At 45.3% G+C, this 20,031-nt stretch overlaps 1 protein-coding gene across 2 annotated transcripts in view; it reads left to right on the top strand.

The window, feature by feature from the left end:
* Window positions 1-20,031, top strand: part of ARHGAP26 (Rho GTPase activating protein 26) — a 1,945,875-nt gene that overhangs the window by 384,634 nt on the left and 1,541,210 nt on the right. For both annotated transcript variants that reach the window (XM_069244698.1, XM_069244699.1), the window contains exon 5: window positions 3,379-3,480. In XM_069244698.1, coding sequence (XP_069100799.1) covers window positions 3,379-3,480 — 102 coding nt within the window. The remainder of the gene's footprint in view (window positions 1-3,378; window positions 3,481-20,031) is intronic.

Here is a 20,031-nt window from a genome sequence, read left to right as displayed (position 1 = left end):
CGACAGAGGGGCACTTTCCCCTGAAGCATGAGGGAAGATGTGATCATCATACTTTTGAAGCCTGACAAAAACCCATCCCTATGCAACTTGTATAGGTTGATATTGCTTCTTAGCAGCTAAAATATTAGCCAATTTAGTGGCCCAACCACCATGGGCTTGTCATGGATTACCTGGTTAGACTGGACCAGTCGGGTTTTATAATGGGGCGCCCCCCAGCATACAATCTGTACACCCTGTTTACAATTCTGCAGACACTCAACCCAGAGCTGGATGCCTGTCATCAGTTATATTTCTGGATGCTACTAAGGTATTTGACCCCCTGGAATAGAATTAGTTTGCATCCTTATTAGAATGGCATTCCATGATTCATTATTAGTATGGATATAACCCTCCAAGACACAAAACCTATTGCAAGGGCCAGGATCACTGTAGAGATGTCGAGTCAATTTTCACTGGATCTAGGTACCAGGCAGGTGCCCCTGTCCCTGTGCAGTTTGTATTGGCTACGGAGCCTCCGGCACCCAGGGTGCATCAATTATACTCCTACTCTTCGCTATAAAAATAAACATATATTGATAGCTGTGTAAGCTGATGACATCACCTTTTATGTGCGCAGGACAAGCAAAAAACCTTAACACCATACTGCCTGAATTTATACAATTCGGCTCACACTAAGGCATACATATCAATCGGGGAAAATCATGGATGTTCTTACCAACAGCTACCACACCAGAATTTGTACTGGATTACCCACTGTGCTGGTGCCTGGTGGAACTAAACCACTTGGTTATCTGGATAAATTGTGATAGAGAGCTTGTGCTGCAAATCAATTACAGGGTTGTCCTTGAGGCTATAACTTCAGAGATTTTGCAGTGGATTTCTCTCCGGCTTTCTTTAGCTGGTCGCTTAGGGCTTATCAAGACGGCGGTGCTCCCTAAACTGCTGTACTTGGTTATAAACATACTTCTCCCAGTGTCTACTGTTTTTTCCTCATGCTTAAAATGCTTCTGGTTCTCCTGGCCTAGCCCGGGAAGCAGCTGCAGATAAAATGGGAGACACACACCATTGTTCCATAAAGGAGGATTCAAAGCCCCAGACTTGGAACTATACTATTTATGTTTGCATGCTCATTACGCATTCCACTGGCACTGACCTACACCCTTCCTTTCACACCTGGCAGTGGAGGCGGATTACATGCCAAAAATGTCATTACACTTCCTCATTAGCGCCCCAAATGCTGACAACCCAAGGCACTACAGGGCAATAGAATGCACAATTAAGACATGGGGCAGGCTAAGAGGCAGAATTGGGGCAGAGGTTCTTTACTCCCCACTGAAACCACCTACTGATTCCAGCTACACACAGAAGGTTAGTGCAGACACTCTTGTATGGTAGGGATCTGAGACACTGTGGGGGACATTTAGAAGGAAGGAACTTTCCTAGTGCTGGTGGAATACCTGGGGGTGCCCTGGGTTTTCCCCTGGAGGTCCTCACATACTACTGTGTGCAGGGCGGTTGAGGGAGTGGAGTCCTGGGATGCACTAGGGGGCCCCTAACCTGTATTACACATGATTGCCTACTTGAGGCGCGATCCACAAGTCACCTGATCACCATACTCTATTGTAAAACACAGGATGAGACTATAGCCCCTGCCCTGGTGGCAAGGAAGGGTTGGGAAGAGAAACTGGGGAGTGTGAGCCTCAATGCTGTCTGGAAAATTGTCAGCATGGAAACTGAGCAGGCCTCTCCCAGAAGCAGATTTCGTCGTAATATACATTACGATCCTGTCTACTATAATCCCAGGTCACTGCAAAGATCTTGCTTGAGACAATTTAATTGTTGTTTGAGATGAGGAGACTGGGTGCAGGCTTCCTACATCTGCCGTGGTCATGTTCTGAGGTGCACAAGTACTAGAAATACGTCTTTGCTGCCTTATCTGCATGGGCTGACTGTGAGTTGGAGGGGCACTCTTGTGTGGGCCTTCTAGGCTATGTGAAAGATGTGGAGTTTGCAAATAGGAAGTTTGTGGCACTGGATATGCTGCTGGCAAAGCGACTAGTGGCCTGTAGATGGGGCAGGGGACGAGCCCCAACTTCAGGCAGTAGATAGTGGACCTGGTGTATTTCATGAACATCGAGAAATATATGCATGTGTGCTGTCCCCTACCTCCAGACCGAGAGACATTTGCAACCCTTAAAAACCATGGATGAGATGAGATGGGAATGGCATCCGTCAACCCTGGACATGGTACGGGATAAACAATTAATGATGAAGGTGATGGGAATGCAAATCCCCCTCCCACCCCACCCAATGCTTGATAGGTCCAGTAAACTCTAACCCTGGGTGATAGTCGTAACTCCTCCAAAAGATTAATGTCACTAAACTGAGGTGTCTTTACATGCAGATCTGCCATGTGTGTCTGTTACTCCACACTTCATCTGACTGTGATGTTCTTTGTATTGTTTAGATGATGTGCATGTTGCAGTTTATTGTTAATGCTCCTTTACACCTTCCGTCACGTAGCGTTTGTTTCTTCTGTAGTGATTTCCATACCACTTTAATGTTGTATACTTACTTCAATAAAATGTATTTAAAAAATAAATCAAAATAAAATAACGTTTTACAATTATAGCTTCAATAAAAGGGAAGAGGGGGCTAAAAGTAAATACACATTTTTCCCATTGTGTTATTAAACGTTGCGAAAATTGGGACAGTTTGGTAGCAAAAAACGCAACCCGCAAAGCAGTATTTTACTAGGCAAACTCAAACACAAAGTGTACCCGAAATACGAAGAAGAAGCAACAGAGGAGAACAGTAAAAACCCATTAAACAAGAAAACTGAAAAAGAAAAGGAGGTGTGTAGAGGAAGGGAGTACTGGTGGACCATCTGGCAAATATATTTTGCGTTTGTACAAGAGTTTAGCAGCATCCTCTTCAGAAAGGAATCTCCCACAGTGAGTGCATCTTTTACATCTGGTGCTTATACCAAAGAAATACCACATGGGTGTTAGATCCTTTTCCACATTTACCACCGCCTAATGAATATCTTCTCACTGCAATAGAATTCTCCCTATTAGCAAAATTTTCCTTAACTTCTTCATGTCCTCAGAAAGTTGGCACCGTTTAGATGTTAGGCATGCTTTAAAGTGCAAGACCCTCTGTGACTCCTATAATAATTAATTGATCATTGGCCAACCAATATACACTGCCTCAGCAAGACTGCATGAGACATGAGAAACAACTATTCTCTCCCTTGTGCTCTCTGTCCTCTTTCAGTCTACCATTTGATTCCCTATTGTCACCCTTTTTCTGCCCTTTACTTGTAACCATCTACTTCTTCCCTCCTTGTAACATGTGACTGTATCTTCATCTTCGTAGGATGCCAAAAAGAAGTATGACAAAGAGACAGAAAAGTACTGCAGCGTTCTGGAGAAACACATGAGCTTATCTTCCAAGAAGAAGGAATCACATCTGCACGAGGTGAACAACTTTGTCCCCCATTCCCTGTCAATGAGGCCTTGTTGTCTGTCTAAATAGTTGCACTTTGAAGTGGTTTGATAGCAGCAGGTAAGATGTCTTTGTGATTTCACTTTGTGGATTTAAGTGTACAAATCATTGATTGTTGGTGTGGATCTGCAGGAAGAGCATACGCTATTCATTGTTCCAAAATCGGACTCCATCAGCTGAATAATGAGATACGTTACTTACAAGGTGACACGAATCTTGTATTATTGTGGATAAGCTATGAAAATGGTTTTTGTTGTTAAGCTGCTCCTTCTCCAATGTATCTCTCTTTGCAGCCCACTCCTACCTTTCTTTTACTCATTTACTTTCTTCTCTTCTTTCTCCTTCTCTTTGCTTCATTTTCTTCTTGTTCTACTCTTCTTTTTCTCCCTCCTTTTAGTTTTCTCTTCTGATGCATTCTTCTCTTTGTTGTCTTCTTATAATTAGAGCTATTCCTTTGCTAGAGCTGCAGAGGGATAACTGTAGCATGTAAGGCTGAAGATCAGTGGTCTTTAAACCTTTTTGCACTGAGCTCCCACAAGCAAACTGTTTTGGATTTGGCCCCCCCTCCAATAACTTTGTGGCAAAGATTGGGGTGGTGGGAGGGACTTTGATGATCGCAGAAGGTGATGATTAGGAGTTAATTTAAGGTGCGCTGTTCTGTAGCTTTTGATCCACACTAAGTGTAAGACTTATAAAAGAGCAAATGCATCAATCAAAAACTGAATAGAACAAACCACTACTCTCAATAATTTGGGTGCTGTGAGCCCCTTGCACTCCTGGACCCCAAAGCAGCTGCAGCTGCTGAACTAATGATAGCGGTGACCCTGGTAAGCAAGCTATCCCCTCTACCTATTTCATCCCTTCTATACCATGCTGAAAGATCACTTCAGTCTTAAAACATGCTGACCCCCCTCCAACCCCACCCCCCTTAACCTAAAAAATGAGCTCCTACATGTTGCCCTTCTTTTGTGGAAACTGAGCCCTCTGGCCTGACCCTAGCAAGGGAAATGAGCCCAAATACTCCTTTATGACATGTATAATTGTGGTGTAGTGTGTCCCTCAGACCCTTGAACCTCAATGCCACTTCACTTAATTCACTAATGATAACTACTGCCTTGCAAAGAAGGATGTCTGTGCCATCTCCTTGATGGGCAAACCCAGGTGTCTTTTCTGCTTCAGCTTTACCTCTTCCCTTCAGGCCATTGCTCCGAGGCCCAAAGCAACCTTTGCATAGCAAGTATGTACTGCTTCCCTAATGCAAGAAAGAGAGGATAGTAAAAACAGCTGTAATTCTGCAGCTGCAGTACCAATAACAGCTCTGCGAAGCAGGCGGTGTGCTCTCACCATTCCCTGGGGACATCACTCCTACGCTTGATGGCTAAAGCAGGCCCTCCACCACCGTTTTCTTAGTTTTTTTTTTTTTTATAAGAAAAACATCTAGTCTCCTCCCTCCCACCCTGCTGCTGTTTTATGCGCAGCAAGGGTAACCTGGATGTCTCCTGGGCGCCCACACCCCTTTTCATGGTACGGCATGGTGGAGAGACTCCTGTGCTGTGAAGTAGAAAAACAGACAGCCAAAGGTAATGGTGATAGGCAAGAAGGAATTGGATGTGGCAGTTGGCTCTCTCAACATCTCATGCCATTAGAAGTTCGGTTGGCGTGCAGTGATATGATGTCCTGTAGAGTTGTTATTTGGAAGTGCTCTGACAGCATGCACTGATTCAGTGGCCCAAGTTTAATATGGGTTAGAGGAAGCAGCCCTTCTTTGGAATGAGGAAATACATCTGGTAAATGCCTTTGTCCCATTGCTGTGGGTCAAGGATAAAAATCCTTGAAACTCCCCCGGCAGGTGTTGTGTAATCTAGAGGTGTCGGATGGTGGCATGGATGGATCTGTCCTTGGATGCACTGGCTCCTTTACCAGGGCAACCTCTGGTAAGGGAGCCTACCCCTTACCAGGCTAGATAGAACACAGTCAAGTTTATTTAGGTCTGTTTTTAATCTTGCCAGCTCTACCACTTAGTTGTAGATTAGGCTGGTATTGAATCTGCAACAACTGTTGCTTAAACGAAGGTCTCTCTTTTTGGCCTGTTGCGCACTGCATAACACCAAAGAAAACATTCTTAGAGTTAGTGTCTAGCTAGTTCTGTCATCATCCCACTCAATGTGTGATCCTTGGACAACATTCTTAAACACTGCACTCAGAACCCCCTGGTAGCTTGGCACAGAGTAGCCAAGTTTCACTTAGACGCAATGTATAAAGTATTTGTGCAGCACTTCAAACAGTAATTCAGTGAAAACACACTACAAAAGGAGCCCAAAAACAGATTTGAAAAAACTTAGAGTAGTTTTTAATGCAACTCCTATTAGTAGAACCAAAGATATTGAATTTTAAAGATTTGAGAGAAAATAGCTCCAGAAGGCGCAAACCGCCAACTGTGGATATCCGGTTGTACCAGACCGGGACAAAGTCACAAGTGCAGGCCAACTGTGATGGAGCACGAGCAGGCTACAAGGACATAGTTAGGTTCACTGAACAAAAGTACCTTCAATCCTGGTTTGAGAAGCGTTGCTTGGATCCACCCTTGAAGTTGGGTTGTGCAACCGAGGCAGTGCATTGGTTCCAAGATGCGGTGAAGCTGAAGCTGAGGAGCAAGGACCTGTTGCATCAATGTTGAGGATCCCGTTGACTCGGCTTGCGATGTGAAACCTGGTGTTGTGGATGTGATGCTCAGTTGGGGCAGTGCATTGTTTCCAAAGTGCTTTCAGGCTGTGATACAGAGTCCGGAGTCATTATTGAGGCTCTTGTTGACAAGAGATGCAAGGGCTTCCACCGGGGAAGCATCGCGCAGTGGTGGTTCCGAAGGTGATGCAGGTTGTGGTGGTGATGAGAGACTTTGCAACAGGTCCATTCCACGCAGCAGGGGCAATGCATCAATTTTACTCAGGTTTGGTCCTTCTGGATCCACTGAAGCTGGCAGAGCACCGTAAACCCACTTCCAGGTCCTTCTGGATCCACTGAGGCTGGCAGAGCACCTTAAACCCACTTCCAGGACTGAGTTGACACCACTTGGCAAGGTAGGCTCACAGATGGGAAAGTCCAGGTGCAGATGCAAGTTTGATGGAAGCCTGTTATGTCCCTGACTCTTCAGATCAGGAGGCCAGACAACTAGCCCTTGCAGTCACTCTGGATTCTGGGTTTAAGATGCAGGGCCAGTCCTTCTCACCCAGGCAAGAGGGCAGCAAGTCAACAGGGCAAAGCAGGAGTCCAGTAGAGTGCAGTCGATCAGAATAACAGTTCTTCAGCAGCACAGTAGTCCTTCTTCCTGGCAAAGTAGCCAATGGGTCCAAAAGTGAACAGAAGAGTCAGTGTCTGAGGTCCCGTATTTATACCCTGGTACCCTAGTTCTGGAAAGTGGGAAAAGCTTCTAGACAGTGGCTTTGAAGTGCATGGAATATCTTGCTTCCCTTGCCCCAAGGTGGCTGAAGTGGCAATGCAGGGTTGTTTGTCCTGGTAGACAGGACACAACCTATTCAGCTGCAAATAGGGCTGTGCTAACCTACGCACCTCTATCCTGCCAACAGATGGCCCATTAAGGCACACCTGATTCCCACTATCTTTACTGTCTGGGAGGAATTCACAAAGTCTGTCAGTTACATCCAGTCGTGTGACCCAAGACAGGCCACTGGCAAGAATATGCCAACTTTCGAATTTTCAGAATTGAAATTTAAAATTGAACTTAACCTTAAGTTAGGATTTTAAATTGTGATTCCAGAGACACCAAACGTGAACCACTAATCTCTTCCCATTTGGAAATTACCCTTATAAAATGTAATAAGGCAACTCCATTGTTAGTCTATGTGAGAGATAGGCCTTGCAAAACGAATTTAAGAGTTTTTCACTACCATGACATGTAAAACAAAAAGGTACATGTCCTACTCTTTAAATACATTGCACCCTGCTCTCTGAGCGGTCTTAGGGCCTATAATAGGCGTGAGGTATGTGTATTAAAAAGAAGGGTTTGGCCCTCGCAAAAGGTGTAAAGGTTTGGGCCTTGCAAAAGGCAGTTTCAACTGCACACATAGGCTCTGCACTGGCGGGCCTGAGACATGTTTAAAGGGCTACTTAAGTGGATGGCTCAATCGGTGTTCCAGGCCCACTAGTAGCATTAAATTAACATGCCCTGGGCACATGTAGTGCACTTTACTAGGACTTATAAGTAAATTAAATATGCCAATTGTGTATACGCCAATTCTACCATGCTTTAAGCAGAGAGCACAAACACTTTGGCACTGGTTAGCAGTGTTAAAGTGCACAGAGTCCTAAGGCCAGGTAGAGGGAATTAAAAAGTTTGGGTATGACCTTGCAGACAGGGCTTGGTCCAACACATCCCCCCTCCAGCAAAAGCCAGGGAAGATTAATCAATACATTGATGGACTTCCCTGCCTATGTGATAGAACATGAACACTGGCACTCTAAGGCAGAAGCCTCTGCCAGTTCTCTGTCCCTCCGAGTTCAGTTGGATCCCTCTGTCTACACTCTTCTGAGCCCGTGAACTGACCCATGAGGAACCCTTCTCCTCACCTGTGGACCCCATCCGTGCAGCACCTAACCTTAACTTGCTCACAGATGCATCCCAGTAGGCAGACAGTACCACTGTGGCCAGTAAGATGATGTGGCCCATCCCACTCCTTGGTTCAGACTTCTGTCACCAGCTTTGCCATTGTCTTAAGACCCCTTCAAATTATTGGCTGAAAACAGTTAAACATGTATCCTACTCAAGGAACGATAAGGAGATGAGCATAAAAGAAGAATATAGATCTCACCTCTGGGAGCTTCTCTTAAAAGAAACTGCCTGATTTTATTTCATCCTTTTCTTCACCTTTGTCAAAAGCAATCTGTCATAGTTTAATTTGCCTTCTCTTTTTATGTGTTGCATATGGTTGTCCCATGAAATCACATCTGTGTTGCTGCCTCTGGGTACAAAACTGAATATTTCATTCACATTGTATGTGTATGGCCATCATTGTTAGTGGAAAGACAACAACGGCTGAAACTCCATTAAATAAAAGTGGTGCTGTCAAGTGTTAGCAGCCACAAGATGGGTCCTGAATGGAGATGATCTTCAAATCATGGCAAATATAGTTACATTTATGAACTTTACTCTCCTCTATCTAGAGAACATGAGAAGTTTAATTAACTAAGTCTACAGCTATTCGTACTTTCCTGATGCATGGACCGACAAATTTGAGCTCATCTTTGGCTTATCAAAGCCCTTTTTCCTACTTGATTTCACATCCATGATCTCAGAGACTCCTAGCTCGGAAATTAATTGTCACGACTACATCAGTACATGGTACATCATTTACCAGATTTAATACATTAACTTTTTTGGATTCTTGGAAACTATCCAGTTTTCTCCATGAGAACTACCCACATTTAGAATCCTGCCTTGAAAAAGTCCTTGTGACGAAACATGTGTCGGCTGTTTGCAGAATGTACTTTATCCACAAAGAATAAAATCAACCCCTACATTGTGCTTGGACTTTGGACTCTTCTTTCCACTTTAGAATTGGTTTTCGGACTACTTATGGTGTGCCCTAGCATTCTTTGATGTTAATTAACCAAGTCTGTTCTTGGCTTTATTCCTCTTGTATGTTATGGATTTTTCTGGTCTTACCAGAGAGAATGAGGGGTGTTTGTGACAAAGTGCTCCTCTCGTAGGTGATTTCCATGTATAGTCATAAGTGTTGAATAGTTTCGCCGGCCTGCAGGGACTCCGGAGCACTTTTTCCAATATAACTTCTTAAGTGTTCGCCTTACTTCCGGATGGCCTACAAAGTCACTTAAAAATGTCAATATGCAGCCTAAAGGAAAGGCTACAGTGTCTGAAATTCTTCATCCGGTTTGCTTTAAAGAGTACAAAGCTAAGGCGCGTGCATTCAAATGAATGAATGAGTTGAAAATGTAGCAGAAAAAACCCTTCACAAACCTTTTTGTAATGCAAAATAATGATGGAGTGCAGGGCAGTGTAGCTCATAAGCTGCCATTATAAATGAAGAAAAAGGAGACTGACATTAAGAACAGCTAGTCCTCCAGTATTCCATCATGCCTAGAGAGAGGCAGTTACCTCAGTTCTTTTTTCCTGTTCCTGCTGACTGGACTCTGGAGCATTAAGCTCAATGTTTTTACGCTTTTCTTCTAAATGTAATTGAAAATCACAGTGACAACTGTTTCACTCGACGTCTTTTGTCTTTCTTTCTTGGTTTGTGTCTTTTTCTGACCGAAATTAAGGCGTTTTTCGCAGGAAAAATGCCTTCTCTGTTTAACAAATGCCCAAGATGTGGCAGAAAAAAAGTCCAAAACAGACTCACATGATGTTTGTATCATCTGCCTGCCGTCTTCACACCTTCCTGCGTCCTGTAACATCTACAAGTCATTTTCTAGATGTACCCTGTGTGACAGGGAGAAGATTTGCCTTCAAGGGAGAGCAGAGAGACCATGCCAACAAAAGCCAGTGGGACCTCTTTACGAGGAGGAGGTAAGTCTTCTACCAAAGCTCTTCCCTCAGCCTCCAGTGCACGTGGAAGGTCTGAGAGGTGTTTCTCTGGCAAAATACGCTTTCGGTCCTGGTTGACGTCGAGGAGGTCGACGTCAAGAGGCGGTACTATGTCGACATGTTCACCGTCCAAGACTGGGTCGATGTCGCACAAATGTCGCCGCTCAACGTCAGGACGCAGCACAACATCGAGGCCTCCAGCTACTCGGAGCAAACGTCGAGAAGTATATCGACATTGTTGGAATCAACGTCGAGGTGAAGGAATTGTTGATGTCATAGTTTGAGGTCCCACTCAACGTCGACACCTAGACATTGGAGAGAAAGATCAATGTCAAAGAGTCTTTCGACATCGAGGAGGCAGAAATGGAGAAGAATCTATTCTTCATCGGAATCACACCATTCCAGAGATGTCTCTCCTCCTCTGGTGCTCCTTTCTTCATCGCCTTCTCCTCACACCTCTGCTCCGCTGGCTGCTACGCCTCCTTCTCAACCTTCACCTCAAAGTCTGACCCCACTTCTGCCGGCTGCTCAGGTTCTTCCGGCACCCATACCACCTCTGGTGCCTTTAGTGCCTAGCACCGCCCCAGCTCCCAGAACCACTCAAGATCATGCCATTATTCTCGTCATGGCCATCAGTCATCTGGCTGTTCAAGGGCAAGACATTCACACCAGAGATCTCGACAAAGATCAAGATTGCGCACCTTTTGTCATAGAGATTGCTCGTCCTCCACCAGAAGACTATTCACCCACACTAACAGATTCACCTCAACCTCGCTCCTCACTGGTTGACGATATCTACACCAGTCATGAAGTTCTAGTACAAGGTGCAGCGAAACTGAACATTCCGATGGCTGTCCCAACTCGATCATATTTGAGACTCTCCAACAGTGCATAACCACCAGACCTTTGCTACCACTAGTGCCTGGTCTTCTGGAACCAGCCATGGAAGTCTTCCTTATGCCAGCTATGACTAAGTCTGCTCCTTCCAGGCTACAAAAAAAGTATCGTTCTCCGGAACAAGACCCTTTGTTCCTGCGCTCCGATCTACCACCTGATTCGGTGGTAATACTGGCTGCCCGCAATCTCACTACTACTACTTCTCCTCCTGACAGAGTAAGAAGGTGGATTCGACAGGCCGAAACATCTGTAGTTCAGCTGCAACGGCCATGAAGGTAGCAAGCGCAATGGCCCTCTTGGGCATATACAATAGGGCCCTGTGGGACTCCCTACTCCATTTTTCAGACTGCTTCCTGAGAGATCAGAAGGAGGATTTTTTTAGTGATCGTCCAAGAACGTGCCATGGTCTCTAACCAGATCAATAGAGCAGCAGTGGACCTATACTTGCTCTCTGCACATACATACTGCCATGGGGGTAACGCTAAGGAGGCATTCCTAGCTGCATCTAATGTCACTGAATCTGGACGCTCAACAACGCATTCAGAACTTGCCATTTTCAGGCTCCACTCTGTTCGGCTCTCACAGAGATGATGGAATGGCAAGGATGAAGGCTGAGGTAGACACATTGAAGGCAGCAGACCTTTAAAAACCCAAAGAGCAATGAAGACCCTTTCACCTTTCCAATGTCGCTACTCTACTCTCAAACCCCTCAGTAGCTGCATGGAAGAACTCAGTAGCAATTCCGTTACCCTCTGCGGTGGGGGAAAGCGCCACCAATTGCATGGCAGAGTGGCAACGAATTACAACAGACGCTTGGGTCTCGAACATTGTACAAAATGGATATTGACTCAGGTTTTCCACCCCACCACCAAGTCTTCCACCGAAGTCAACCATTTCTCATCTCAGCCTTCTAAAGACTGAAGTTTCCATCCTGCTGGAAAAGAAAGCAGTAGAACCTGTTCCCTCAACCAGCGGGGAAAAGGCATTTACTCAAGGTACTTCCTTGTTCCAAAAAAGGACAAGAAAGAGTTCAGGCCCATTCTAGACCTGAAGATTGCCAACAAATGGATCAGAAAGGAAACGTTCAGGATGCTGGCTTTACACCAAATTTACCCACAGATTCACCAAGGGGACTGGCTGTGCACAGTAGACCTACACAATGCCTACATTCATATCCCCATCATAAAAAAAGCATTGAAAGTTCCTGAGATTTGTTGTGAGACAAGAATACTTCCAATACACCATCCTACCACTTGGTTTCGAGTCAGCACCCAGAACTTTCTCCAAGTGCATGGCTGTGGTGGCAGCACATCTTCAAAGGCACTGAATCTTTGTCTACCCATATCTGGACGACTGGCTAATCAAGGCAACATCCGGTGCTGAAGCCCAACTACACTTCAAATGGACATACGATCTCCTAGGGCTTATGTAAACTTCCTCAAGTCCACGGCAGCTGCTGTCCGGAAGCTGGACTATTTAGGAGCTACCATAGAAACACTACAGGCAAAAGTGTGTCCTTCGGATGAACAACGCTTATCCATTCTCCAGAACTGTTGTGCACTCGAAACTATGCATTGCCCAACAGTGCGCACAGTCTCCTCACTTCTAGGCTCCATGGCCTCCTGCATCTTTCTGACTCCCAAACCTCGCCTCCAAATGCGACCTCTTCAGGAGTGCCTGGAGGACCAATAGAATCAACTGTCTGGAAACTAGAAAAACCTAATCTTTCTGTCCACCCATGCAGTCCGGTCCCTCAGTTGGTGGTGTTCTCCAGCCAATCTCCTACTAGGGATGACTTTTCGTCTCCAGCCTCCATAGCAGACCGTTGTGACAGATGCATCTCTCCTCAAATGGGGAGCCCATATGGGTCACCTACAAACATAAGGCCTCTGGTCTCCCAAGGAGACGTCTTACCACATCAATCTCATCGAGCTCTGTGCAGTGCACCTAGCTCTCAAGGCATTCCTCCTGTCCTTCAACACCCTGCTTGTCCAGACAGACAATACAGCCACCATGTATTACCTGACAAAGCAGGGGGGGACAAGATCCAGAGTCTTGTCTTAAGACGCCCAGACAATATGGCACTGGCTCCTTGCCAGGAGGTTGAAGATAGTAAAAACTCACCTTCCAGGTGCTCAGAATGTACAGGCAGATGCCCTCAGCAGAGTTCTCAAAGAGAACCACGAGTGGGTTGTGAACGAAGACGTTGTTCAATTTATCTTCCGTTTGTGGGACATACCTTCTATTGACCCTTTCGCCACAGCAAAAAACAGAAAAAGCTGCAACTTCCCCACCAGGCTTTATCATCCAGAGACATTGGGGAATGCTCTGTGGATAGACTGGTCCAACAAATTTCTGTAAGCCTTTTCACCAATTTCCCTGATCCCATCAGTCCTTCTCAAACTCTCAACAACTTCAGCCAGAATGATCCTCATTGCACCAGAGTGACCGAGGCAGTGGTGGTTCCCGGACCTCCTTTACCGGTCACTCCGACCTCATCTCAGGCTGCCATGCAGGCCAGACCTCCTGACAAAATTTGGAGGGCAGATGAGACACCCCAATCTTTCCTCCTTGAGTTTGGCAGCATGGCTCCTCAGTTAGTACATTATGGGAACTTAAATATTCCACAGGATTGTATGGAAATCCTAAAAGAGGCAAAACGGCCATCCACCGGAACGGCATATTCCTTCAAATGGAAGAAATTCTGCATCTGGTGTTCCTCCAAAATGATAGACCCTACATCTTGCCAGGAAGATGTCATTCTTCCATACTTGTTACACCTGGCTAAATCTGGTCTGCAACTCTCATCGATTAAGGTTCATCTGGCAGCTATGACTACATCCAGAAAAGGTCCTTCGCAAACCTCTTTCTTTAGGATACCAGTCATTAAAGATTTCCTAGAAGGGTTAAAAAGGTCTTTCCTCCAGTTAGGTGCCCTTCTCCACCATGGGCACTTAATGTAATCCTTTTGTGCCTCATACAAAATCCATTTGAGCCCATAAACAAGTCATCTCTCCAAAACCTAACTTGGAAAACTGCTTTCCTTGTGGCAATTACATCAACACTCAGGGTTAGCGAGATTCAGGCTCTCTCTGCTCACAAGCCTTAGACAGTATTCCACTCCTCCAGGGTAGTGATGCAAACACATTCTAAATTCCTGCCCAAGGTTATCTCTGATGTTCATGTCAACCAGTCGCTTTCCTTGCCAATTTTCTTTCAAAACCCATCTACTCCAGCTGAGAAGGCTCTCCACTCTCTAGACGTAAAGAGGGTTTTAAAATTCTACTTAGATAAAACCAGATCTATTCGAAAATCTCCCCAATTGTTTGTTAATTATTGTCCGGTTTGCACTGGTCTGGCCACCACCAAACAATCAATCTTTAGGTGGATAATCCTGTATTCTATTTTGCTACCAAAACTCTAGCTGGCAGACCAAGAGCACATTCTACCAGAGGCAAGTCTGCCACGACCGCCTTGATGTGGAATGTTCTCTTAGCAGAAATCTGTAGAGCTGTGACCTGGAGGTCAGGCCACACGTTTACTAAACATTACTGTCTTGACTGTGATGCCAGGACAGGTGCTCAAGTAGGACAGGATTCTGTCAGGAAACTCTCTGCTTGATAGTGCATTTCATTATTGTGCTTTCTACTCCTCGGCTGTTTATGGGATGGGCTTGCTATTCTATTCATTGCTTATGACTAAAAATGGAAGCCCCTACAAGAGAAGGAATAGTTTCTTACTTGTAACTCCAGTTCGTTCGTAGGGGCATTTCCATGATAGTCGTAAGTAACCCTCCCCCTCTCCGGTGGAGTAGACAAAATAATATCTCAGGTATATCATTACTCTCAGCTAGGACTACCTACGAAAAGACCTGAGGTAACTGCCTCTCTCTAGGCATGATGGGATACTGGAGGACTAGCTGTTCCTTTAGACTGCATATTGACATTCTTAAGTGACTTTGCAGGCCTTCCTGAAGTAAGGCAAACGTGAACAAAGTTATATTTGAAAAAGTGCTCCAGGGTCCCCGCAGGCGGTCGGAACTATTTAGCGCTTATGACTGTCATGGAAATACCCCTACGACAGAACTGGAGTTACAGGTAAGAAACTAGTCCTTGCCTTTAATCCTTTTCTCTCAAGGACTGTTTCTGATTTTCAGTCAGAGTGGGGTCATTTTTTAATCTTGTAATTGACATCATTTTTAAAAGTTCGAGTCATATTGTTTAACAATTTTTTATTACTAAAATGTAGTTGCTATCCAGTGTATTGTTTTAACCAATCAACCATAAACATTACTGAACTGAAAAATAGCTCAGTGGGACAAACCTGGCTGGATTGTGAAGTGGTTGAACTGTTTGTCCCGTTGCCAGGTATACAGGGGTTCTATATCTGCTCGGTGGCGCAACTAGTCTTGAAAGTGATGGTAGTTTGATGGGTAAGGCAATGTAGTTCCTTCAGTGTTTGGCTAATGTGGTCACCCTTCTTCAGGCCGTTGCTGAGATGCAGTGTGTAGGGTATCTTTGAGGGGAGCCAGAGTAGTGCTGGGGAGACTGTTGAGCAGTTGCTGTCTCCATCCAAGTGGGGTACCATTAGGGCCCACACTGTAGGTCTGAGGCCTTTTTTTAGTACATATGTTTTCGCTTTTCTTGGCGGGAATTTTGTAGGAGGGTGATTGAAGGGGTTTAGGCAGCTACCATGCAGTTGTGGTCTGCTTGCAATATGCTTTTAGAAGGAAAGGTCTGCATCATGGGTGAATACAAGTGTAAATCTTTGTCTATTTGGTATTGTTGATGAGTAGGATGTATTCTCTATTTGCTGGGTTGAACTTTAGGATTCTCTTTAGTTTACATAAGGCATGCATTGCTAATTAAGCTAAAAGGACCGTTGCCGGGCTGCTGCAGCTTATAGGACTGGCACAATTCATCAGGTAATGTGTGCTTGGCAGCGCTGGAGATGAGGCTTTAATGACAGACTCCTGTAAAGCAATTTATGGTTCATCCAGGGGATAAAGTGCATAAAACAAGTATGGAAATAGTGATTACGATTTAAAAGAGAACAGGGAAAAGATGTGGCTACTAAAAAAACAAACTATTCTTCAACTGTTTTCTTGAGGTTGCACCTTCATGTAAATAAAAATACACTCCCCCTTCCCCCCCCACCCCGTGCACCAGGTAGTGACTCAACTGAATCCTGAAGAATAACAGGCTACATTTAAAGTTTACTTTATTTAAATGTGATCACAGACATGGTGATCCGCTGACCCTGGCAGTCCACCATACATCCATAATGAGTACAATTTGCTCCCCACCTGATGAATATTGAGGAGGTAGGTCTGATTGTGACACACTATGATTTGCTAACTGTACAAGCATTTACATTACAAAATTGTTTTCCATTCGCCAAAAAGGCAGTGTGCAATTACCAACCCCTTTTTGCCTATGGATATTTAGCTCATCAGTTTAAGATAAAACAAGTGCCTAAGAAATATATAGTTGTAGTAGTACGGAATTAGAGTATAGGTAGTACAAGCATTTCTATCAAAGTACCATTAGAAAGGCACCCTCCCATTGCAAAGCTGATAAATCCCTTAAATTATCTCTCAAAAAGAATGGACCTTTGGCACCATAAAGTCTTGGATGACTCTGTTAACTAAGCCTACATGCTGGCTCCCAGATAGCCTATAGATTTGCTGATTACCAGTTGCACGGATTTATATTTATTTCAGGTAGCAGGCATCCTGCTGAGAAGGCTTGCTTCTTTTTTTTTTTTTTATATATCTGTCTCTACCTTGGCTTCCCAGAATTGAAGACCTCCTGCTCTTCCATTTCAGCAGAGGCATCTAAAGGACAGCATTATCTGTTATTAATGTATTTATTTATTAAGTATGTCAACTGTTTTTGTGAGAAAAAAAAAAAAGAGTCTTGTTGCTAATATATCCTTCCTACTTCAACCACGCGGAGGTCATCCATGAGCTGTTACAGGAAGAAGAGGTTTGTTCGTTTTCCATTGCTTCTTGTGCCTCATTGTGCTGCGCTCTTACACTTTAATCGCAGTGTCCTGCCACTTCAAACTAATGTACTATGGCAGCAAAATGCTTTTAAAACCTTATGCTGTCAAATGTAGCCTTGCCTGACAAAAGAAGCATAATTCTGATATAGTGCATAATGGATTGCAATGTAAATGTTTCGCACAACAGAAATAATACTTTGCTCACTACTTGCTTCAGTGAGCATTACAATGAGATACTGGTAACCATGTTATCTGTGTGGTCTCTGTTGTGCTCCGTTCAAGGTTATCTCCTTCTGTGCCTGGGCCAGCCTAATTGCTATAATTAGTGAAGACATTTATGAACAGCCTTTATAGAGAGTATGGTCATTCCCAAAGGAATTTTGGGAGAAATGTGTTACACATGCTGCATTTATAATGCACATTGCCCTTGCAGGATGCAGAAACAACATGTTCGATGGCATATGTTGCTGCAGATACACATGTTTAGCACAGTCCGCTGCCTGGTGTTGGGCTCGGAGTATTACAAGTTGTTTTTCTTCGAAGAAGTCTTTTTTGGTCACGGGACCGAAGGACTCCTCCCTCTTCGGCTCCATTGCGCATGGGCGTCGACTCCATCTTAGATTGTTTTTTTCCGCTGTCGGGTTCGGACGTATTCCTTTTCGCTCCGTGTTTCGGTTCGGAAAGTTAGTCAGAATCTCGGAAGAAAGCGTCGGTATTGTTCCGTTCGGTATCGGGATAGTTAGGTACATCGACACCGATCATCGGAAGACTTTGGGGTAGCTTCGATTCCCCCATCGGGGCCTGGTCGGCCCGATCGCGTGCGACATCGAAGCCGATGGAACGGACCCCGTTTCGTTTCTGCCCAAAATGTCACAGTAAGTATCCTTATACAGATCAGCACTTGGTCTGTAACTTGTGCTTGTCCCCCGAGCACAAGGAGGATACCTGTGAGGCCTGTCGAGCCTTCCGGTCCAGAAAAACACTCCGGGACCGAAGAGCCAGGCGTCTACAAATGGCGTCCACGCCAACAAAACAACGTTTCGAGGACGAAGAGGAAACTTTCTCGGTTCCGGAATCAGAATCCGGAGACTCCGACGTCGAACAACAGCAACAAACAGTGAGTAAGACGTCGAAAATTAAAACCATCGAGAAGACAAAAGCCCAGGGGACGCCACTGCCAACAGGCCATGGCTCGACCCATAAGACCGGCGACCCGTCGAAGGCGCCGAAAAAGGGCACGCCCATAGCGAAGACACCCGACTCCGGTCGAGGGACCGCCATGGAGCAACCTCGGAGCCGAGATAGCGGCTCCGAGAGGCAAAAACAAGATGCCGGCACCGAAAAACCTCGGCACCGAGACACACTGCCGAAATCCACAAAAATTCTGTCGGTGCCGAAGCCGAAAAAAGATTCTCTCTCGGCGCCGAAAAGTTCCACACCTTCATCCTACACAGAGGAACAAGGAATAAGTGGCCAAATGCACAGATTTGGACAAGAGCTCCAAAGTGTAGAATCAGACTACACACAAAAGAGACTGTACATCCAGCAAGACACAGGGAAGATATCAACCCTTCCCCCAATAATAAGGAAAAGAAGGATCGGACTTCTTAAGGATGACGCACAACCACAAGCCAAAGTGGTTAAAAAAGTCACGCCTCCGCCCTCTCCACCACAACAGGCATCGCCGGCACAAACACCGCCACAAATGCACTCACCAGCGCAAACTACCATAAGTCAAGATAATCAGGATCAAGACGCTTGGGACCTATATGACACCCCAGTGCCGGACAATGATCCCGATTCATACCCCACAAAGCCGTCACCGCCAGAGGACAGTACCTCATACTCGCAACTGGTGGCTAGGGCTGCAGAATTCCACAATGTCCAACTGCATTCCGATCCTACAGAGGATGATTTTTTATTTAACACCCTCTCGGCTACACATAGCCAATATCAATGTCTCCCAATGCTACCAGGGATGTTACGGCACGCAAAACAAATTTTTGAAGAGCCCGTAAAATCAAGAGCTATCACCCCAAGGGTGGATAAGAAATACAAACCACCACCCACAGACCCAGTGTTTATTACTTCGCAGTTACCACCTGACTCCGTAGTAGTAGGGGCAGCTCGCAAGAGAGCAAATTCCCATACATCTGGCGACGCCCCACCTCCGGACAAAGAAAGCAGAAAATTTGATGCGGCAGGAAAAAGAGTGGCATCACAGGCAGCCAACCAGTGGCGCATCGCAAATTCTCAAGCGCTGCTGGCCAGATATGACCGCGCACACTGGGATGAGATGCAACTTCTCGTAGACCATCTTCCCCAGGAATACCAAAAAAGGGCGCAGCAAATAGTTGAAGAGGGACAAACAATCTCAAACAATCAAATCCGCTCTTCACTGGACGCAGCCGATACTGCAGCGAGAACAGTCAACACTGCTGTCACCATAAGGAGACACGCTTGGCTCCGCACTTCAGGCTTCAAACCTGAAATCCAGCAGGCTGTCCTTAATATGACCTTCAACGAGAAACAACTTTTTGGCCCTGAAGTGGACACAGCCATTGAAAAACTTAAAAAGGACACAGACACGGCCAAAGCCATGGGCGCACTCTACTCCCCGCAGAGCAGACGCTCTTTTAGAAAAACTCCATTTAGAGGGGGGTTTCGTGGCCAACCTACAGACACCACCAGCCAACAAACAAGAACCACACCATATCAGGGTTCATTCCAAAGGGGAGGTTTCAGGGGATATAGAGGGGGTCAATTCCCAAGGAGTAGGGGAAGATTCCAGACTCCAAAAACACCTCCTCCTAAACAGTGACTTTCAAGTCACACAACCCCTTCACTCAACACCAGTGGGGGGAAGACTAAGCCAATTCTACCAATCTTGGCAGCAGATTACAACAGACAATTGGGTATTAGCAATAATCCAACATGGCTATTGCATAGAATTCCACAAATTCCCACCAAACATCCCTCCAAAAACACGCAAAATGTCACCACAACATTTAGAACTTTTAGGACTAGAAGTACAAGCACTACTGCAAAAGGATGCAATAGAG

Source organism: Pleurodeles waltl, chromosome 7 (genome assembly GCF_031143425.1).
Source record: "Pleurodeles waltl isolate 20211129_DDA chromosome 7, aPleWal1.hap1.20221129, whole genome shotgun sequence".
Taxonomy (NCBI): domain Eukaryota; kingdom Metazoa; phylum Chordata; class Amphibia; order Caudata; family Salamandridae; genus Pleurodeles; species Pleurodeles waltl.
This window is presented reverse-complemented; position numbering and strand designations above follow the sequence as displayed.